Raw genomic sequence first — 19213 nt, 5'->3', positions numbered from 1 at the left:
GTTTGAAATAAAGGAAGGTGATGCCGCCAGCTTTGTTCTTCTTTCTCTAGATTGCTTTAGCTATTCGGGGTTATTATAGTTCTATACAAATTTTAGGATTTTGTATTATTTCTGTGAAAAATGCCATTGGAATTGACAGGGAGTGCATTGAATATGCATATTGCTTTCCGTAGTATGGACATTTTAACAATGTTAATTCTTCCAATCCATGAGGACGGGCTATCTTTCCATTTATTTGTGTCTTGAATTTCTTTCATTAATTTCTTACAGTTTTCAATATACAGGTCTTTTGCATCCTGGGTTAAATTTATTCCTAGGTATTTTATTCTTTTTGATGCTCTTTCTGGTTTTCTCTTTGTGGTATGTATGTTTATATGTGTGCGTATGAGTATATATATTGTATATCTATCACATAGTGGTTAGAAGCATAGACTCTGGAGCCAGATATTGTTCATGACTTGAGATTCTTCCCCTCCCACCTTGAGTAGTCCTAACAAGAAAAAGGAATTTAGGGAATTATGGCTTTGGTAGCCTGTCAGAGAACTTCCTGATCTAATTATGATATACAGATTTGTAAGGCATTAGTTAACATTTAACTAATAATTTTATGGTGTATAATTTCATATTGGCTTAGACCAGCTCACTATGTCTCTGACGGTGTATACATTCTAGAAGTGGGTTCCTCAGATGGGCCCTATGTAACATTAACCTAATTTGGATTTGCAAAAGTTTTATTAACCACCCTTTTAAAAACTTGTCATTGAAACCACATTGTTATTCTCATGCTGAACACAGGTACTTTTTGATAGTCATCCCTCTGCTGTGATTTCATGATGCCCTCGTGTTTTTGGAAATTAACTGTTGAAGCTACACAACCAATTTTAGTTTTCTTCCAGTGATGTTCTAGAAAATAACCACAAAAAGCAAAAGAAACAGAATGATAGATTTTATTTGCTAGCATTTACTGCTAGGTTAATTCATTACAAAGTCAATGATATTCTGTTGAACTTGGTTATAATTAGACACACTGTACTCATTCATTATACTTATTTCAGGGGTAGAAAGGGATGGTGGGAGTGGCCTGCGATACCAGGAACTGGATGTGTCAGGGTAGAAATAGGATCTTCATACCAAGCCCCACGACCAGCTGTGCTTCAAGTGACTTTTAAAATTAACTGGTCCCTTCCTTGAGGAGGGTCTGGCTCAGAACAAACAGGACCTGGTAGAGCTGTACCCTGTCCACAATGGTCCTCCACTAAAACAGTATCTAAGAGCTGTAAACTTCTGAATGCTGGTTCATTACACATCTTTTGTGGTACTCATCTGCTAGTCTTTATTGCATGTCTGGAACAAGATTTATCAAAACTAGACCTGCATTTCTGCTAGTGCTCGGGCCTCAAAGCAAGGCTTGTCACCTAACTGCACAAATTAATGCCATTAAGTCCAATTATGAGACAAGCTTGATTATAAATACAATTTTCAGAATGACAGGCACTTAAAGCTTATTAAGTAAAATACAAAAATAGATTATATTAATAGGAAATATTTAGTGTTTATCAAATTATAAATCTAGGCTTTTGCCATTTTTAAAAAAGGATACTGGAAACTGAAGAGATGACATTCAAATAAAGTGAACAATGCATTTTCTCAAGACTTTCATTCTGAGCGCTGAACAATAACAATCTAAGAAAAGGACTTACCACAAAGCACCTAAAATAACATTTGTAGATGGGTAGGAATGTTGTCAACCATTTCTGTTTCCCTCCCAAGTCTCAGTACCAAGGCATCGAGAGTGCATTCCACAAGCGACCTTCGCATTCTGAAACCAGGGCGAGTGCCTGTGTATCAGAGAAGTCGAAAACCCTTAAGGAGGTAGCTTTCCTTCCTGGGTGCTCTTCCCCAAAAGGCGCAAGAGTTACGCTTCAGATTCTGCGCCTCTATTTTCACTTGGACGTCCATCATTGCCGTCTGGTTGATCGTTTAATAGTACATATTTTCCATCGTGGGTTAGTGGTATGGACAGCATTAATTGAGCCAATGCTTCCGGATCCTGAAGTTAAGGGAGTTTAAGAAGGAGAAAAGAAAACGCTTAAAATGCACTTAAAACCCCTTTGGCTTGGCTTTCATTATGTTCTATAATGTAGTCTCATTACTTGTCACTTGTATATGTGTGCTTTCAGGAGGGTCTCCTTGCTTCTCTGAAAACAACTGGACTGCATTACTTCCAGAATCCAGGCCTAGGTTTTCCTCTCAGCCAAAATATCATTTGCATAGCCAAATCATAATCACCTTCCCAGCAAGAGTCCGGGCAGGAATTTCCTTCACAACACACCTTTGTCTCCTGTGTTTTTGAAGTCCTGTCTTTTCTCTTTTAATCTACACCAAGACTCTGCAAGCTATAGCCATTTGGCTCACCACTTGTTTTGGTAAATGTTTCATTGGAACACAGCCTTGCCCATTCATTTACATACTATCTGTGGCTGCTTTTGTGTTACAACAGCAGAGTTGAGTCTTTGAGACAGAGACAGTAAGCCCAAAGGGTTACAGAGCAGGTCTGCCAGCCCCTGGTCTATACCATAAAATACTAACTTGTAGTGCTTCTCGTTATTTCATGTCAGTCCTTGGTCCTCCTGCCCTCCCCCATAGACCAGGACCGCACTAATGCGATACCCACTAGCTACATGTTACTATTTAAATAAAATGTAAAAATCCACGTCCTCAGTCACACCAGCCACTTTCAATCTGCGTGTTTTCCATTATTGCAGAAAGTTCTACTGGATAGCGCTGAACTCTATAGAGGCCCCCTGGGGCAGGAACTGTATCTGTCTGGCTCATTGCTCTAATTCCAGGGTTTTTCTTATACACACTTGGCTCTCAGAAACTTGTTGGGTGAATGGAAGAAAGACAGGCGTATCTGAGTCTGTTTTCCTAGTAAGTTTCCAGGTGACGCGTGTCAGTGCTGTTGGGCCTGGGCCACTCTGAGGACCAAGGCCTATGAGCAAATGGGAGATGCTTAAGTTGGGACTTAATTTGCTTAAGTTGTTCTTAATTTGAAAGACAGGAAACTAGCTAACAACAGCAAGCAAAAAAATGATAATGCGAGAGCTGTAGCAGCGACATTCATTAAGAACTCCACCTGTGTTACCAGTGACCGTGGAACTAACTAGCTAATCAAAAATGTGGTGGTTAGAATGCTTAAAAGGAAGTCCCAAATTTGGCCACACTGCCTAGTGAGCATTGTTTCTGTTTTGGAGAGAAATACTAATATGTGCATAGGTATCTTCTGAGTAGTTAAACCAGCACTAAAGTGCACCTTACCTTCTGAACCTCAATGATTTCTTTCCCCAAATTAATAGCATAACATATCTGCAAAAGACAAGAAAAGCAGTGTTTGGCAAAGGTAGAAAAGGATAAAAGTATTTTAGAAAAACGTGATTATGGAAGTAGAGGTCACTGTCTGCTCACGTCAACATGGGGACAGAGGGCGTGGCTGGAGCAGACTCAGCACACGGGGTTCTGAACATGAACATCTACCTGTCCTGGTCTCCTCTTGCCAATTTGTGTGGACAAAAAATACCACAGTTAAGTGAAAACTGAAGTTATTCCAGCATTTAAGATTCTTAACGCAATACCCGTTCCCTTTCTCTCCAGACCATGTTTAGCCACTGCATGTCCATACACGCAGGGGCAAACAGATACTTGCTGAAAGAAGGCTTGATTAATTTTGAGTAATTAAATCTAAGTAGCAAATGCAGTCACAAAGATTTTCATACTAAACAACAGTTTAGATGTACTTTCTTAATGTCTGCTTCTTTGGTTCTCTAAGAGTAGACTTTTCTCCATTGTAACTTGAACCTTTTATAAAAAGAACAAATTTGAGGGGAACTGCTTTTAACATTTCCTGGTATCTCTACTAAACAATTATATCTCACCATTAAATTTCTCCATTCACTCTATTTTGATTGATACGTATTTTCCACGGGGAAATTTTACTCCAGTCAGTTTTCTTTCAGTGGGGTCTTTCTAGGAGCTATTACCTAAACACCTCAACGGGGACTTGCAGAATAGTTAACTAAATATCCAGAGAGGTGGTGTAAAAAACTCGTTTAAATATCTTTCTTTGAATTGAGACATAGAATCTTAAGTTGAAAAAAAATAATAAGACCTTTTCGCCTTCTGAGTTGCTTTCAAAAACATATGTGCTCAGAGACTCCCCGCCTGTGGATTCAGGCATGCGGACCACAAAGCCAACCAGTCTTTTGTTTTCTTGATGAGCAGCAAACTGGGTGACACTGGTAAGTTCAAACTGGAAAAAATAAGAAACAGACTGAATACCACACAACAAACTGGAATTAAAAAAACAGTCATTCTCTACAGAAAAAGTCACAAAAAAGGTACACTATGACAGTCATTTAATTTGGCAAATAAAACTTATAAAACTGCCTACATTGTGTTCAGGATGGTTACAGAGGTGAATGAAGGAGTTATCACTAAAATTAGCATGCAAGAGGATACTTACATTGGCCCTTGATACTTGAGTCTGAGGATCTATTAACCTGAAATTGTAAGAGATTCATTATCTTACAAATGCTGGATAAACCTGAGTTTGCAGCAGTTTAGAACGAAGTCTCACAAGTACCCTCCCAATATGAAAAAACAAAGCCTGGCGGAGGGCGAGGTGCGGTACTCCATGTGACCATCTCAGGGGGCACATGCCATGGTTTCTGCCTTTGCTGAGCCTGGGTAGGTAAAGCTCGGGGTGTCTTTAGTGGAAGATTTTAGCAAATAGAGAATTTCACAATACTGTGCTTTTCCAAAACAGCAGCGGTGTCATTTTCAATAGTTCTGTTGTGTAATATGGAGGGATCCTACACTGTACAGCTTCCTTCTCAACAAACACTGACTACTGTCTGTTTCCCTTGAAGTGCTGGGCCAATTGATTCTTCTAAGTTTAACAACAACAAAAAAATGGGGTAGGGGTGGGAGAATATTGAAGAGATTTAAACAAAGCTATGAGTTTGGGTACAGGAGGAGTGATGTTTAAGAAAGTATCCTGGGTATGTTCTTTATCATTTTAAGCATCATCTACTCAGGTTGATGTATCTGGGAAAATAAACTACCTTATATAAATTTCTATTTTCTAACATGGTTTTATATATTTAATTACTGATTTGCTGTAAGTTTTATAGGTGAAAGCAAAAATTTTATTCTCTTTGTAAAAAAAAAATGGTTACAATTCCATTTCTATGAAATGTCCAGAACAGGCAAATCTACAGAGACAACAAGATTCGTGGTTAGTGGCTATGTAGGGCTGGGTGGGTTGCAGGGAAAGGGGAGTGGTCGCTAATGGGTATGGGTTTTCTTTGGGAGACGATAAATACGTTCTAAAACTGTTTGTGGTGGTTGTTGTACAATACTGAATATACGAAAAACAGGATTTTAAATGGGGGCGCTGTATGTATGTAAATTATGTATCCATAAAGCTGTTTCCGAAAAAATGGTTACAATTTGAAAAACCTGCAGTTATACTTATGAAAGCATGGGATTTATAATCAGAGGGCTCTGACTGAGTTCTATCTTGGCTGTTCACATCATGATCTTGTACAAGTCACCCTGACTTCTCCCAACTGCTTCTGTGTAAAATGGGGGTAAGAACCCCTACTTCAAAGAGGTGGTTAACACAAAAGAAAATGAGTATGGAATTTTAAGAAAACTACAAAGTTAAATGTTATTTTTATTTATATCCCTATTAATGGGTGTGAATTGAATGATTTTTAAAATATACGTTACATGCGTAAACAATTTCCCTCAAGTTGGAACAACTTTTTTTACTTAGGTATTTTGTAAAATTTTTTTTTTAAATGAAAACTTAAAACATGCATATCATATTTTGTAACTTAAAAGTTTGCTGTCTAAATCAGGTAACCTGGATTTACCTCTTAGCATCTGATTTTCTGTGTGACTTCTAAATAGTCTCAAAACATATGAATTTGTCTACAGGGGTGTATTATGGTAAAATACACCTAGTATAAAATTTACCATTATGACAGTGCATTTACAACGTTGTGAAACTGCCACCATTTAGGTTCCAGAACGCCTTCATCGCTTTGGAAGGAAACTCTACCCCTTAAGCAGTCACTACCCCATTCCTCTCAGCTTCTTTGTACAGATTTGCCTATTCTGTATGTTCATATAAGTGATCATACAAAATGTGGCTTTTTCTGTCTGGTTTCTTTCACTTAGTGTTTTCAAGGTTTATCCACGCAGCATGTCCCAGTACTTCATTCCTTTCTAAGGCTGAATAACATTCCACTGTATGTATACACCACATTCGCTTATCTAGCCATTTGTTGATGGACATGTGGGTTGTTTCCCCCTTTTGGCTATGGTGAATACTCTATGAACATTCGTGTATAAGTTTTTGTTTCAACACTTGTTTTCAGTTCTTTTGGGTATCCTCCCAGGAATGGAATTCTGTGTTTAACTTAGGAACTGCCACACTGTTTCCCATAGTGACTCAACCATTTTCTGTTCCCACCAGCAGTGTGTTCCAAGTTTTTCACATCCTTGCTAACATTTATTCATCCTAGTGGTGTGAATGGTGTCCCACTGTGGGTTTGATCTGCATTTCCCTAATGACTAGTAAGCATCTTTTCATGTGCTTGTCGGTCATTTGTACAGTAGTACCTCGGTTTTCGAACATCTCCATTGATGAACATTTCGGTTTATGAACGCTGTAAATTTTATGGATCTATGGTATCATTAGATAGTAAAATTCATGCTAAATTTGCAGTTTTAGAGAAGGTCTGGAACGGATTAATCCATTTTGCATTACTTTCTATGGGGAAACCGTGCCTCGGTTTTTGAATGTTTCAGAACTCTAACGATCTTCTGGAACAGATTACGTTAGAAAACCGAGGTACCACTGTACATCTTTGGAGAAATGTCTGCTTAAGTCCTTCTTCCACTTTTTAATTTGCTTTTTTTGTCTTCCTGTTGATTTGTAAGATTTCTTTATATATTCTGGATATTAGACCTTTATTAGATAAATGATTTGCAAATATTTAATCCCATCCTGTGGGTTGTTTTTGCACTTATTTCGACTGTTCTTTTATGTACTAGTTTTTCACAGTGCACTTTTACATATATTTACTCTGATGTTTTTGGTGGAGATAGTGAGAATGAGCCAATGCCTACAGGAGGTCCAGGACATACTTGAGAAAAACTAAATAAATGTAAGGTCTTATTCATAAGAACTTAATTCTTAGTATATGGTTTAGAAGAAATGAAAAGGACTTATTTTAAGGCATGGAAGAAATGATCATCTGATTTTTGCCAAAGTCCTAGTTAACTTTTGAAGCTAACATTTATTGAGCACTTCCTATGTGCCAGTTACGGTTGTAAATGTTTTACATGTATTAAGTCATTCATTCCTCATGACAACACTGTGGGGTGTGGAGACAGTTATTTTGATTTTACAGCTGAGAAACCAAGGCACAGAAGTTAAATAACTTGCCCATAGTCATACAACTAATAAATGGCAAAGCCAGGAGTAAACCTAGACATTCCGGCTCTAACACAATGCTGCTGTCCCAGAGAAATATAATGTAAGCCTCTTACACAGTTTTTCAAACAACCACATTAAAAAATGAAACAGGTGAAATTAATGTACTCATTTTAATATGTCTAAAATATTACCAGCTAGACATATTAATATAAAAATTACTGATGAGATATTCTGTATTCTTCATGGGGTGGAATGAGATCTCAGGAATTCAGTATGTATTTTACACCTACCGTATATCTCACTATAGACTAGTTATGTTTCAAGTGCTACATGGCACCTCAGATACCGCAGCTCTTAATGAAACCCATGCTGACCATGGCCTGACAGCTATTTGCCATCATTCATGTACATCTTATTACCTGAACCCTGAAATCATGTAGTCTGCATTGCTTGGCTTCTTTACTTTCAGCCCAACAAATACCACATTTTCCTTATGGTAGTCTAGTTATCTCAGGCAGGTTCATGTCCTGTTTTCATTGTTAATTTTTATATACTCTCAGAAATGAAAAACAAAATAAACTTCCATTTTCAAGCTCTGAGATAGAGAAAGTAACTCTCGAGTGATGACAACCTTATGAACAGGGCTCATTCACCACTGAATTTCTAAAGATACCAGTTCTTGTCTTTAGGGGAGCATGTTCATTCCGACACATCTTACAAAATGCAATGTAAAAAGGAACATGGCAGAAACTAAAGTAGCATCTTCACTTAACCCAGTCATCCTAATGTGAACATTCTAGATGCGTAAATGTGCCTTGGAAGGGGATGAGATGAAGCTGTAAGAAAGTTTGAACATGCAACAGTGTACCTCAGAGTTTGACTGGTGACCATCAGATGGGATTCTGTCATACGGAAGATGTTGTGAATAGCCCGGGCCGCCAAAACTTGTCTCATCGCTTCATAAATCACTTCAGTCGTGTTGTCTGTTTTAACTGCCATTGATCCCAAAAACCGAACTATAAACATCTGTTGCAAAAGAGAATCTGCAAGACAGCATTTTCTGCTCAGGGTCATGTTCACTTCCTGCCTGCTGATCTGCAGCCAGTGCCAGCCGTGCTGGTCTGAGAACAGCTAGGAGACCTCAGTGTTGGTGTGCTGTCTGGAGGGCTTTCTACCCACATTTTCAGTACTCTGCTTTTACAAACCCTAATTACCAAAGCTCCGAATCACCTATTCATTTTGTCTATTTGGAACACTTTCCTTAGACTTGAAAAGCTCCTCTTTTCTTCATCTATAAGACGAGGTACCAGGTAAACATCCTTCTAGCTCTGAAACTAGGTGACTGCATGTAGGTGGTCGTACATGCATCACACCTTTTCTCTGAAAATAACTTTTTCCACTAGACAACAGAAAATTCCTTACTTTGGCCCACTGATTAAGTCTTCTTACAGAAGAAAACTTAGTTGAAGAAAATAAGACCTGATGTTCGGTCTTATTCATTTATTATTGAAGGGCAGAGATGATAATCCGTAAACTGATGGAGATCTCAAACTAAAATAGTTTGCTTATTTGATTCTACTAAACTTCCAGTATTGGCTTCTGGATAATGGCACATAACTTGACAAAAATGAGTAACGTCAACCATAACTAGAAGACCGTGAAGGTTTAAAAGGCCTTTTTTTTCTGTAAGAAAAATTCATTTATCCACATTTTAAACTAAGAAAGGTTTTTGCTCACTTGTCCTCCCTTTAGCATCCTTACCCCTAAAAATAGAATTAAAAATTAGGAAAATATAACTGATGTGTTACAAATGGCTACTCCCATATGAAGAGTTTTTAAAAGTTTGAAAGTTTTTATATAGACTTCACAAACTGGACTATGTGAAAAGTCAGCTAGAAGCAAGTGGACAGATTTCAGGCAACATTTTTTTTTTCTTCCTAAATCTGTAAGGAGTGCCAATTCTCAAGTCCTACTTTAAAGTAAGTGGCATTTCATTCTCATGATATTCTCAGGCTCCAGTCATGAAATTATGTTAAAATGAGGTCCTGCTAGCACTCTTAGCTACTAACTTGCCTTGCCTGGGAACTCAAGTTCTGCTATGTGGAGTACTAGATGATGGTCAGCTCTATTGAGTATGTTCTGACGTACATTATAAGAATGTAAACCAACAAACATGAATTTGAACAAATTAAATACCATTCATGTCATTTTCAAATTCGAGAATGAGTTATTGTGCTTTTGGTTTTCTAAAATGACATAGCACATTTATGACTCACCCAAACTGCATTTTAAGGTGATCATTTTATCCTCTTTGAATTTGTTTTGTAATAATGTGATACCAGATTTAGATTTGGGAACCTTCTATGCAGGAGCTACGAAAAGGGTATAAATGTGGCTATGGTGCAATAGTTGTAGAAAATCTGTCAGCTGCCTCTCGGTTTTTATCCAAGAGCTGCTCTGACTGCACGTCCTAATGAGTTTTCACAGAGAACATGTCTGTGGGTCATAATTTCAATTTATATTTCAAGTCAGCTCTCTAGAACATGATGTCACATCTTACTCCAATGGCCCTGGTCATTTTGTGCCTGGGAAAGAGGAAGCACACCAAGCTTACCACTTACCTTCTGCTTCCGGAAATGTGTCATCCTCAGTCTCCCCGAAAGGGTTGATACGCCTAGGAAAATAACCAATCAGCTAAATAGCAGCTTCAGCTAAAAGGACACTTAACACTTGAACTCTTAAGTCAGAATGGCGACAGTCCAAAGTTTATTTCCATTTCTCCCAGACAGCACCTCCCTTAGCGCATACCTGCTCCCTCTGTTCTGATCAAGGAATTCGGTAGCCGGAAGTACAATATCAAATTGAATTGGTGTTCCAGGTGCAATCAGCTCTTCGGCTTCAGGTATACTGACTGTTGCTGTGGGAACAATCTTGTCATTTTCCATCTCTGAATTTTTCAGGCTCTGGCTGGAAAACAGGAGGGAAAAAAGTCAAATCCCTTTTATGCCTTTACAAATGAACGAATACACGCCAAATGCTGTTGGAGACGGAGAGTCCCATTAGGCCTTCAACTCTCCAAACAGAACTCCGTAAAACGCCATTCGTTCCTTGGTTAAAAGCCCACCACCGACTGCGAGCTCTCCTGCACAGCATTCTGCATGGTTGTACTGCCCGTTACATTAACTGATTTTGTTTGTCTTTCTCCCTGTGATGCAGGGTTTTGAGGGCATGGAGCTGTGTACTACTTGATACACAGTAGGCAGTAAAAAACATTAGCTGGAAGAAGAACACATCGTGGCCTAGCATGCAACCACAAGCTGGCTCCCACTTCTCCCGAGAGCCCCTCCTCCTGTGCTCCCCTAATGCACCCCTCACGAGACCTACACCCAACACACACTATACTTTTCCTCCTTTCCATCTCCATCCCAGTTCCGCTGCTTGCCCAACCCCCCCCCTCCCCCCCCATCCTTCAAACACCAGCTCAAATTTGTATGCGCCCACTAGACCTTCGGAGCCAGGCTGACCCTCTCCCTCCTCTACACTCAGTAAGTCACGGGGTCTTGTACCTCCTGAGCTCCGTGGTTCTCATGGTGCCACCCCGTAAAGCCTTCAGCTCTGCCCATGACGCCTAGGCAGGGCACCTAATTCTGTCATAGTCGGTCTCAGACCTGTTTTCTGGCCTCCCTGTGCGAACACCGGCTCCACACTGCACAGCACTGAGGCCCTGGGGAGTGAGTGACCACTCGGAACTTTCTAACGACTCTTTCTGCCAGGCCACTACAAGATGGGTATCAAATAGGATCACAATTGTAGTTTACCCTTTGAAGCCATGCTTTCATTAGCATCGCAAGGAGTACAACTGTCTTATTTAACCAAATGGAAACTCCCATTAAGACAAAAAGGTGGGATTCCTGGAACAAATTCTAAGGTTAATATTCAAAACGAGAGGAAAGCTATATGCACGAAAATGCTCACTATAAATAATAGCAGCAAACAATGGAAGGGGAGACAACCTAAATATTCAAAAGCTAACAATGAATAGCATGGACTAATTGAAAGGAACAATGAAAATGTAAACATGAAAAATACATATGTGAAAATGCAAAATAAATGCACATGAAAATATCAATACACGTGCAGATAAGGCCTGGGTAATAACATGGGCACGTAAAAGATGATTTTTTCTTTAAAAAAAAAAAAAAATGTGTGTTTTGGTTCCATAACTTTGTTGATAAATAGAAATACGAGGGGAACTCCCAATAGGCAGGGCGCTCAGTGCCAAGTCCCCAGTGCTGGGGCTGCAGCAGCGTGGCCCGCGGGGAAGACGAGATCAGAGGTCTGCACCCTGCCCTCATCCGCGGTGTGAACGTGGGGAATAGTCAACCTCTCTGGGCCAGAGTTACTGCTGTGGAACCACTTGTGTCAAATTCCTGATACATAGTTTGGCTCCACAAAAGCTAGTTTTCTTGTGTCCGTTAGTTACCTGGGGCACGAGCTTTCTTGCTTTTTCCCAAAACTTGTAATGGGAGTCACTGCTTGGAGAGCCGTCTGATTCAGCCTGATGGCGACTGCCTGAAAATCCACAGGAAGACACGCTCAGTCCCAGGGGAGGACGCTTACCTTTCAGATGGAGGAAAGGGCAGAGGTGTAGGCAGGCGCTGCTCATTACCTCGGGATTGTCAGTCAGGTAGATCTGCCTGGAGATGTTGTTTATTGCACAGATCCACTGTAGAGGACATTAAAAAAAACCCACTGAATCCCAGTCACCCACAGTACTAGGGGGGAAGTGAAACAAACAAAATCTTTACCTCTTCATTCTCCTTTCTGCTTTCTGCCTGGAGGATTATTCCCCTGAAATAAAGTGCATCTAAGTAAGTGCTTCACAGCTCCCTGGATGTTACATAATGTGAACTCAGCTGGGGTCCTGAAGGGGAAGGGCCAGGAAGGCAGCAGGAAGGGAAGGAAAGAAAGTGGGGTTCGGGGGTCTGGTTCTGCTGCTCATTCACTGAGATCCAGCACAAACACTTCCTTGCCCTGGGCCTCCACTTTCTTGTCTATAAAATGAGTCAGACCCACTGGCCCAAGGCCACGATGCTTCAAGTGCTGACCCTCTTGTTGGCTCCTTAGATGAGTCAGGGCCCAACCAGAGCTCCCAGCCACCCCACTCCTTCCCAAGGACTGAAAAATCTGCATGTGGAGGGCAGAGAATACCTCCACATAATACTGCCCTGTCTCTGTGAAGGCTGAACTCTAAGGGACTCCACATCTGCTAGTTCTGTTGTTCCTCATCTCATCTATGGGAGGCGAGGAACATGGATCTTATCCCTATTTCACATCTGAGGATGCTGAGGCCCAGAGGAGTTCAGTGACTTCCTGGGACCAGGACCAGAATCCAGGATCTCTGTCCCCAGGTCGTTTTCCATCACTGAGGGAGGAAGGATGATGTCTAAAACTGCTCTGCCAATCTGGGCAACACCTCAGTGCCATACCAACACCCCCACCCCTTCTGAACATGCTATGGTTCAGGTGAGATCTCAGCTGAGAACTCCAGCAGAGAAAGCAAATGCATGGACAACAGCTCTGACTGCAGGGCGGGGCCACCACTCGCCAGGCATGTGAACCCCGGAGCACCTCACGGAGCCCAGTCTGAAACCACTACTCTAAGTGACGGGATCCCACTGGACCTACTGTGAATGACTATAAGGCTGCCCTTTGAAAGCAGGACTTCTGGGCCCATGAGTACGGGGACAGCATGTTCTGGAACGACACTGCTGCAGCTGCATGTGCTGTTCACATGTCCTGCTTCAGCTAGAAAAACAGGCTCCTCGGCAGGTCTTCCGTCCTGACTCCGCCTCCGCCTCCGCCCTGCCCCACCAGGACACCCACACACAGGCCTGTCTAGGTACAGGCGAGGAGCAGCCACAGGCTTCTCAGAATCTGCCGACAGCTAGCTGCCTCTGTCCCTCTTACACATGCAGGTCATCTCTCCGCCAGACAAATCCGCAAGGGGACTCCTCCATAAGGCTCGTGAGATGCCGTGTGGGTCACGTGTGCATCCTCCCCAAAGCTCTGTCACTCGAATGGGCCGCTCCCACTGAGGGCGGGCTCGCAGGAATGAGCTAGGAGGCCCTTGGCGGGGCTGGCGTCTCTACACCTGCTCTCCCACGTAAAACCCACATGACCTACGATTTTCCAGTGGGCGTGGTGATCTGGAAGCAGTACCGCCGGTCTTCACAGTCCAGCGCCATCACGGAGCAGTTGTCCAGGTCCTGGATCAGACCTCCGGCCACGGCTCCCCGGGGCTGACACATGAGATTCCCGCCTTGGGTGAAGAAGTAAAGTCTCTCCCAGGTGGTGGAGACCAGCCCTGTTTTACTGGAAGAATTGTGTTTTAAAAGCCCATTAGTACTAGGAGGCACCAACGGCATCTCAAAGTTCTGCTGCCTCTTCAGGGGTATCGGTAACATTTTAGAGCAGTGTCTTTCTTAATATTAAAGCAAAAGTGCTTTGAAAAGAGTTCAAGAGCAACCGGGGGCAGAAGAGATGCATTTTAGCTTGAAGTATGTGGGAGACTGTGGCTCTGCTCACATGGGGGGGTGCAGTCCCAGGGCCAACACCAGGGTGTGCGCAGCAGGTCACGCCTACCTGACTACAGCCAGACTCGGGCTTCTAAACCCCGTATGTGAACACAATTAGTCCATCACCTATAGGAACTGAAAGCCTGGAAGATCATTTCTCTAGGACATGGAGCTGAATCTAGTCAGAGTCACCAGGGTCACTGGCCCACAGCACACAGCATCCTGGGAGCTTTTGCCAGATGGGGTTTTGCCCGACTGGATGTTTCTGTTTTGTGGGCTGTTTACAAGAGGCCAATCCAGTTCTTGGCAAGTAACATGAGAACCTTGTGGAGTTTTCTCCTGTACAGAATTGAAGGAGACAGCTGGCCTGTGATCACCAAGCTTACAGCCCTTTGGGGGCTCTCCTCTGGTCAGGAAACAGCTGGCAGTTCCTCTCCAGAGACCCTCCATTTGGGGAATCAGACACGTTGACCTGATTCAGTATTTACTGAATACAGACCATGTGCGAGACACTAGGTTTCCTCTCTCAATAATTACAATTTCCAGAAAGGGTAACAGCTAACATTTGGGTGCTTACTGCCTACTAGGAATTACCTCATTCTGTCCTGGTAACAACTTTATAAAGTAGGTGCAATTACAGCCCTATTGTATAGATGAAACGATGGAGGCCCAGCCCAGCCCTGGTGTCTGACTGACACCAACCAATCAGTCTTCCACACCTGACAACAGCCTCCCCCTGCTCGCGGACACAACTAAATCTGATCGTCTTTCACTCAAAACGGACCTTTAAAGACCTGGGTGTTAAACATGGGATCCAGGCTCTCTGAATCTAGATGACTGAGCTTCTTGGCCCTCAGCCCCTGCCTTGGTGGTGGGTCTCGGCTGTCAGGGACCTGGGGGGAGAGCAGGGTGGGATAACAGCTCTCAATAGTCCAGGATGAAGACAGTTAAGAGCAGTCTATCTACAAATGGCCACAGTGACCGGGGACGGGTGGCCTGTGCTCTTGGGGAGACCACACACAGGGCTCTTCCTCTCATGCCTCTTCCCAGCCCTTCTCTCAGCGCAGCCTGGGCCTCTGCCCCAGGTGGGCGGGCAGCGGTGGCGGGAGCTCTTCCCAACCTCGGCCTCCCCTGCCCTTTAGTGGGGCACGTAGGAGACGCCTGTTAGCCACTCCCCGGGCAGACAGACTAGAACAGGAGGCAGGCAGTGGCATTCTCACTTTCTAAGGTTAAGGTATCCAGCCTTCTGGATGAGGTTCCTGTTGATCTGTGGTGCGGCCACATCGCAGTCTGGAGTGTAAACAGATTCATCAGCAGAGAGCAGTTCTTGCTGGGACATCCGCATCTTTTCTGCTTCGCCTTCCAGTTCCACCTGAATGCTTAGGACAGAAGGTGTCAGGTCAGCCACTCATCCCTGGCCAACCCAGCATTGCTGAGTGGCGGTGGCAGAGCTGTCCCCCACGCTTCCCGCCTTACAAAGGGAGCCTCAGCTTTCCACCCGGTAACCTAGGCCCGGACGCTGGAGATCGCAGGAACTCAAGTCTGCACGACTCTAAGTGTATATGCTGCATGACAGCTGTTTTAGAACAGAACAGAAGGAACACCACTGGACAGGGCCTGAACCCAACGGAACAGTTTCTCTGCTGACAAGGTGGTACCCACGCTGCTAACTGCTGATACAAATTTTAGGAAGCAAACAGTCATTCCTGTCTCCCCACCCCCCTTGGTTTGGGCAGGAGCCGGGAGATGGCCACTGGAGATAGAAAAATGACCAGGAAGTGGTACCAAGATGCAACTGACAATGTCAGGGCAATGCTTTTCCTTTGATGACAGCCATACAACTGCCCCACCCTCTGGTGACAGTCGTGGTTATAAAGTCCTGAACACAACCTGCCAACACGGCCCACCCAACTGAGAAAGCAAACCTTAGAGGCGTTGTTCCACTTCTCTACTGAGTTAAAGGAGATAAGACTGAATTACAAATGTTAAAATCAGACGGGACCTCGAGAGCCAGCTGTTTGGTGTTTACGTAAGTTTGGGTTTACACAGGCCGTATTCTCCTCTTGGACATTCAGGGTCCACTGCCTGTATCTTGTTTAATGCAGCTGGGTGCCAGCCGCCAATCTAAGTTATTTTGGGCTCTTCTGACATTTGAAAGGAATGACTGGGGACGCCACCACTGGCGGCCTTAGGACAGGCCCGCTGGAGAGCAAAGCTCATTAGCCTAACCTGCTTGTCCCTGCCAAGGCTGAGAGAATGCAGTATGAGAAAACAAGTTAGGCAGTGCAGGAGACAGCAGGAGGGAGCCAAAGGTTTGCAAAACTGCTTAGTATCTTAAGCTTTTGTGGGTGAGAAACCTCTTTGCGGGCCGGACGAGAGGTAAGGATTGTCTCCAACCCCAGAAAAGTACTCATGTGCAGCAACGAGACATCTGCACACAACTTCAGGGCGTTTTCATTTTCAGTAACTGTCTCTCCCCCACCCCCACAGACTCGGCTTCCAAACCTCTGAGCTAATCCAAGGCTCCTAGGAACAGGGTAGAAAAGTGACTGCTTTCCACTGGTTCTCTTCAAAGTTTTTAAAAAGCATGTTTCATTTAATTAAAAAAGAAAAACAAACAAACAAAAACCCTCAACCACATATGAATAGCAGGAGCCAGGAAAAAAGGTGGAAATGTGTCACTGTGGAGTTGAGGGGAATAAAGCCACTGGCTCTGTGGGGTGGTTCAAAACGCCACCCTGTCTGGGGTTAGGCTGGTTCCGAATCCTCTCACCCCGACACAGCAGAGCCCCTGGGCACCCACCCCCAGGCAGGGACCCAGAGCTCTGGGGCCTCCGGGAGACATTGTGCCTTGTCCTGTCGGGGCTACAGTCCGCGGCAGCCAGACCACCCACCCCGGCTGGAGAGGGTGCAGTACGTTCCTGGGCACCAATATAAAACTCAAGTGGTAGGAAAGCTAGAATTCTTGAACTGAATGCGTTAGCTATTTGAACCAACAGGTTCAAGTGTTTCCAGGTTCAGCGGCTGCCTGCTGCCCGCTGCCCTTATAATTAGGCCTCGTCAGGCAGCAGAGGGGCGACACAGAACCAGACACAAGGCTGTGTAGCCAAGGCTTACTGCCCCACGCCTGGAACTATTGGAGTGGCTGGTGTCGCACTCAGGTTGTCCTGATAATGGCTCACAGAAATGCTGACGAGGGGGAGGACACAGGCTCCAGCACCCGCAGAAAGCGTATACTATGGCATCTCAAATGGGCACCCATGCCCCACCATCCATTAAAAAAGTCTAGTACGTGAAAAAGCTGGAAGCCCAGATGGGTCTCCCAGAAACACAGGGAGCCATGGAACACTGAGTTAAAGTAGGATGAGAACGAGACAGTGAGAGTAAGAGAGAGCGGATACTGTTCGTGTGACAATTTAATAGCTTCCCTTCTTTTTACTTTCTCCTAACACATCCCAGGGGCTAACACTCAAATTAAAAGGCAAGAAACTGAATTCAGATTTCACAAATTGCTTTCTAGCATAATTATAAACCTAACATGCCCCATTCACTGCTGCCAGCAGTCAGGAAGCCAACCAACCCAGCGCAGTGGCTCTCAGGAAGGAGTGAATGCTTTCGTAATCTACAGCTCTCCCCTCGTGTCTGCACGAATGCTCAGCACTGGTTTTTCTCGGGATCCATTATTTCTGCAGCATTTTAGGTAGCCTGCCTACATCAATTCCACGGCCTGGCCTTCACGAGGTATTTTGAAATGCCACATTCTCAAGAAAAGGAGCAACTTTCTCTTCATTTTTCCACACTATAAAATCCTATACTATTTCCATTTTGAATATTCATTTTTCAAACACACACACAAACAGACACACACAAAGGCAAATTTCTGTACCCCAGAAATCCTGAGAAGTTCTCAAGGAACCATATCTTATTTCTTCATGAAAAAGCCTGGCGCTGGAGGCCTGGGAGCCTCCTGGGAGCTCACCGCGGTGGACAGTCAGAGCAGCCACACCCCCATTAACTGTGGGCAGGACAGTCTGAAGAGACGATCTGTTTTTTAAACTAAGCATTTGCAAGGCTGAACTGCAGTTTGTTAATTCAAAAAAGGCTTAATGCCTCTCTATCTATCATAAGTGAATGTGATGACAAGTTGCCTGAAGAGCTGCAGCACTTCTAGCTAATCCCATTAGCTCTCAAAGAAAAAAAAACAAAGCGCTCTTCCACAGCAAGTCTAAACCAGACTCAGGCTTACACCGTGTGAAACCTGAATATTAACAGAAGACGACCCTAAGTCCAGGAAGCTGGACTTAATGGGAAAGTACCCTGCGGATATTTTCATCTTTTATGTATGTGTAACTATTTAACGTTTTAATAGAGAGGACTCTGGGCTCCATACAAGCCAGGAATTGCAGAAATCATTGCTTTTTAATCATAATATTCACAAATATCAGTAGCTAAGAAGATGACTCTGTTTCTGAGGGTTCGGGGAGTGGAGAGAAGCTCCGCGGGACCCTCTGCAGTCAGAACCCTCCCCGTCCCTCGCCCCAGAGGGGCTGATTCAGCAGGAAAGCAAAAGGCAAGTGAGACCCCAGCTGGAGAGCAGCATTACCTTTGAACCATGTCTGCAATGGAGGATAGAAAGCTGTCCATGCTTTGGGAGAACATCTCGGCTCCCTTCTTAAAAAAGTTAATCTGAAAGATAGAATTAGGATACTGTGAAAATCGTCTAGGAAAGGTGACGCAGGAATTCATTGGATGTGAGACTGACGGCATGGGGGTGGGGACACTGCCGCCAGCCCCTCCTCACCTGCAGCCCCCACCCCACCAGCTGGGAGTTGCTCCCAAAGCGCCTGGTGTACTGGTACAAACAATGGGGATGGTGAAACCTGCTGTCTTGCCGGAACGCTGTCAAGATCAGGAATAATTTAAGCACTTGGTGCATACCAGGTGCGTCAACAATTACTACTGATAATTTTGACATTATCATCATCAACCTCTTTCCTGTATGAATTCTAGATAGTGGGTTTCTTGAGGGCAAGGATTAAGTCTTATTCACCTTTGCATGTCCAGGGGCTAAACTGGTGTGTGACAAATGACATGTACAGCACCAACAAGAAACGAACAAACAGCGTGA

At 43.6% G+C, this 19213-nt stretch overlaps 2 protein-coding genes across 3 annotated transcripts in view; one reads left to right on the top strand and one right to left on the bottom strand.

Annotated features, from left to right (window-relative positions):
• The window catches only part of WASHC4 (WASH complex subunit 4), a 66345-nt gene extending 55811 nt beyond the window's left edge, over positions 1–10534 (top strand). Inside the window, exon 34 of one of the 2 annotated variants that reach the window (XM_019728457.3) lies at positions 10468–10534. The gene's annotated coding sequence lies outside the window, so the exon portion shown is untranslated. Of the gene's footprint in view, positions 1–8307; positions 8446–10467 lie in introns of those variants that run through there. The other variant, XM_019728458.3, reaches the window with a different exon arrangement.
• Positions 932–19213, bottom strand: part of APPL2 (adaptor protein, phosphotyrosine interacting with PH domain and leucine zipper 2) — a 41815-nt gene continuing 23533 nt past the window's right edge. Inside the window, exons 9-21 of the mRNA XM_019728461.3 lie at positions 18689–18771; positions 15306–15464; positions 13694–13882; positions 12316–12358; positions 12177–12233; positions 11991–12079; positions 10316–10474; positions 10129–10181; positions 8376–8550; positions 4520–4556; positions 4166–4306; positions 3319–3366; positions 932–2050 (exon numbers count right to left, since the gene is read on the bottom strand). Of these exons, the coding sequence (XP_019584020.3) occupies positions 1916–2050; positions 3319–3366; positions 4166–4306; positions 4520–4556; positions 8376–8550; positions 10129–10181; positions 10316–10474; positions 11991–12079; positions 12177–12233; positions 12316–12358; positions 13694–13882; positions 15306–15464; positions 18689–18771 (1368 nt within the window). The 3' untranslated portion in view covers positions 932–1915. The remainder of the gene's footprint in view (positions 2051–3318; positions 3367–4165; positions 4307–4519; positions 4557–8375; positions 8551–10128; positions 10182–10315; positions 10475–11990; positions 12080–12176; positions 12234–12315; positions 12359–13693; positions 13883–15305; positions 15465–18688; positions 18772–19213) is intronic.

This window comes from Rhinolophus sinicus, chromosome 1 (assembly GCF_057876585.1).
Source record: "Rhinolophus sinicus isolate RSI-liver-muscle chromosome 1, RSI-T2T, whole genome shotgun sequence".
In the NCBI taxonomy this organism is placed as follows: domain Eukaryota; kingdom Metazoa; phylum Chordata; class Mammalia; order Chiroptera; family Rhinolophidae; genus Rhinolophus; species Rhinolophus sinicus.
Note: the sequence above shows the minus strand (reverse complement) of the source record. Positions and strands in the feature narration are given on the sequence as shown.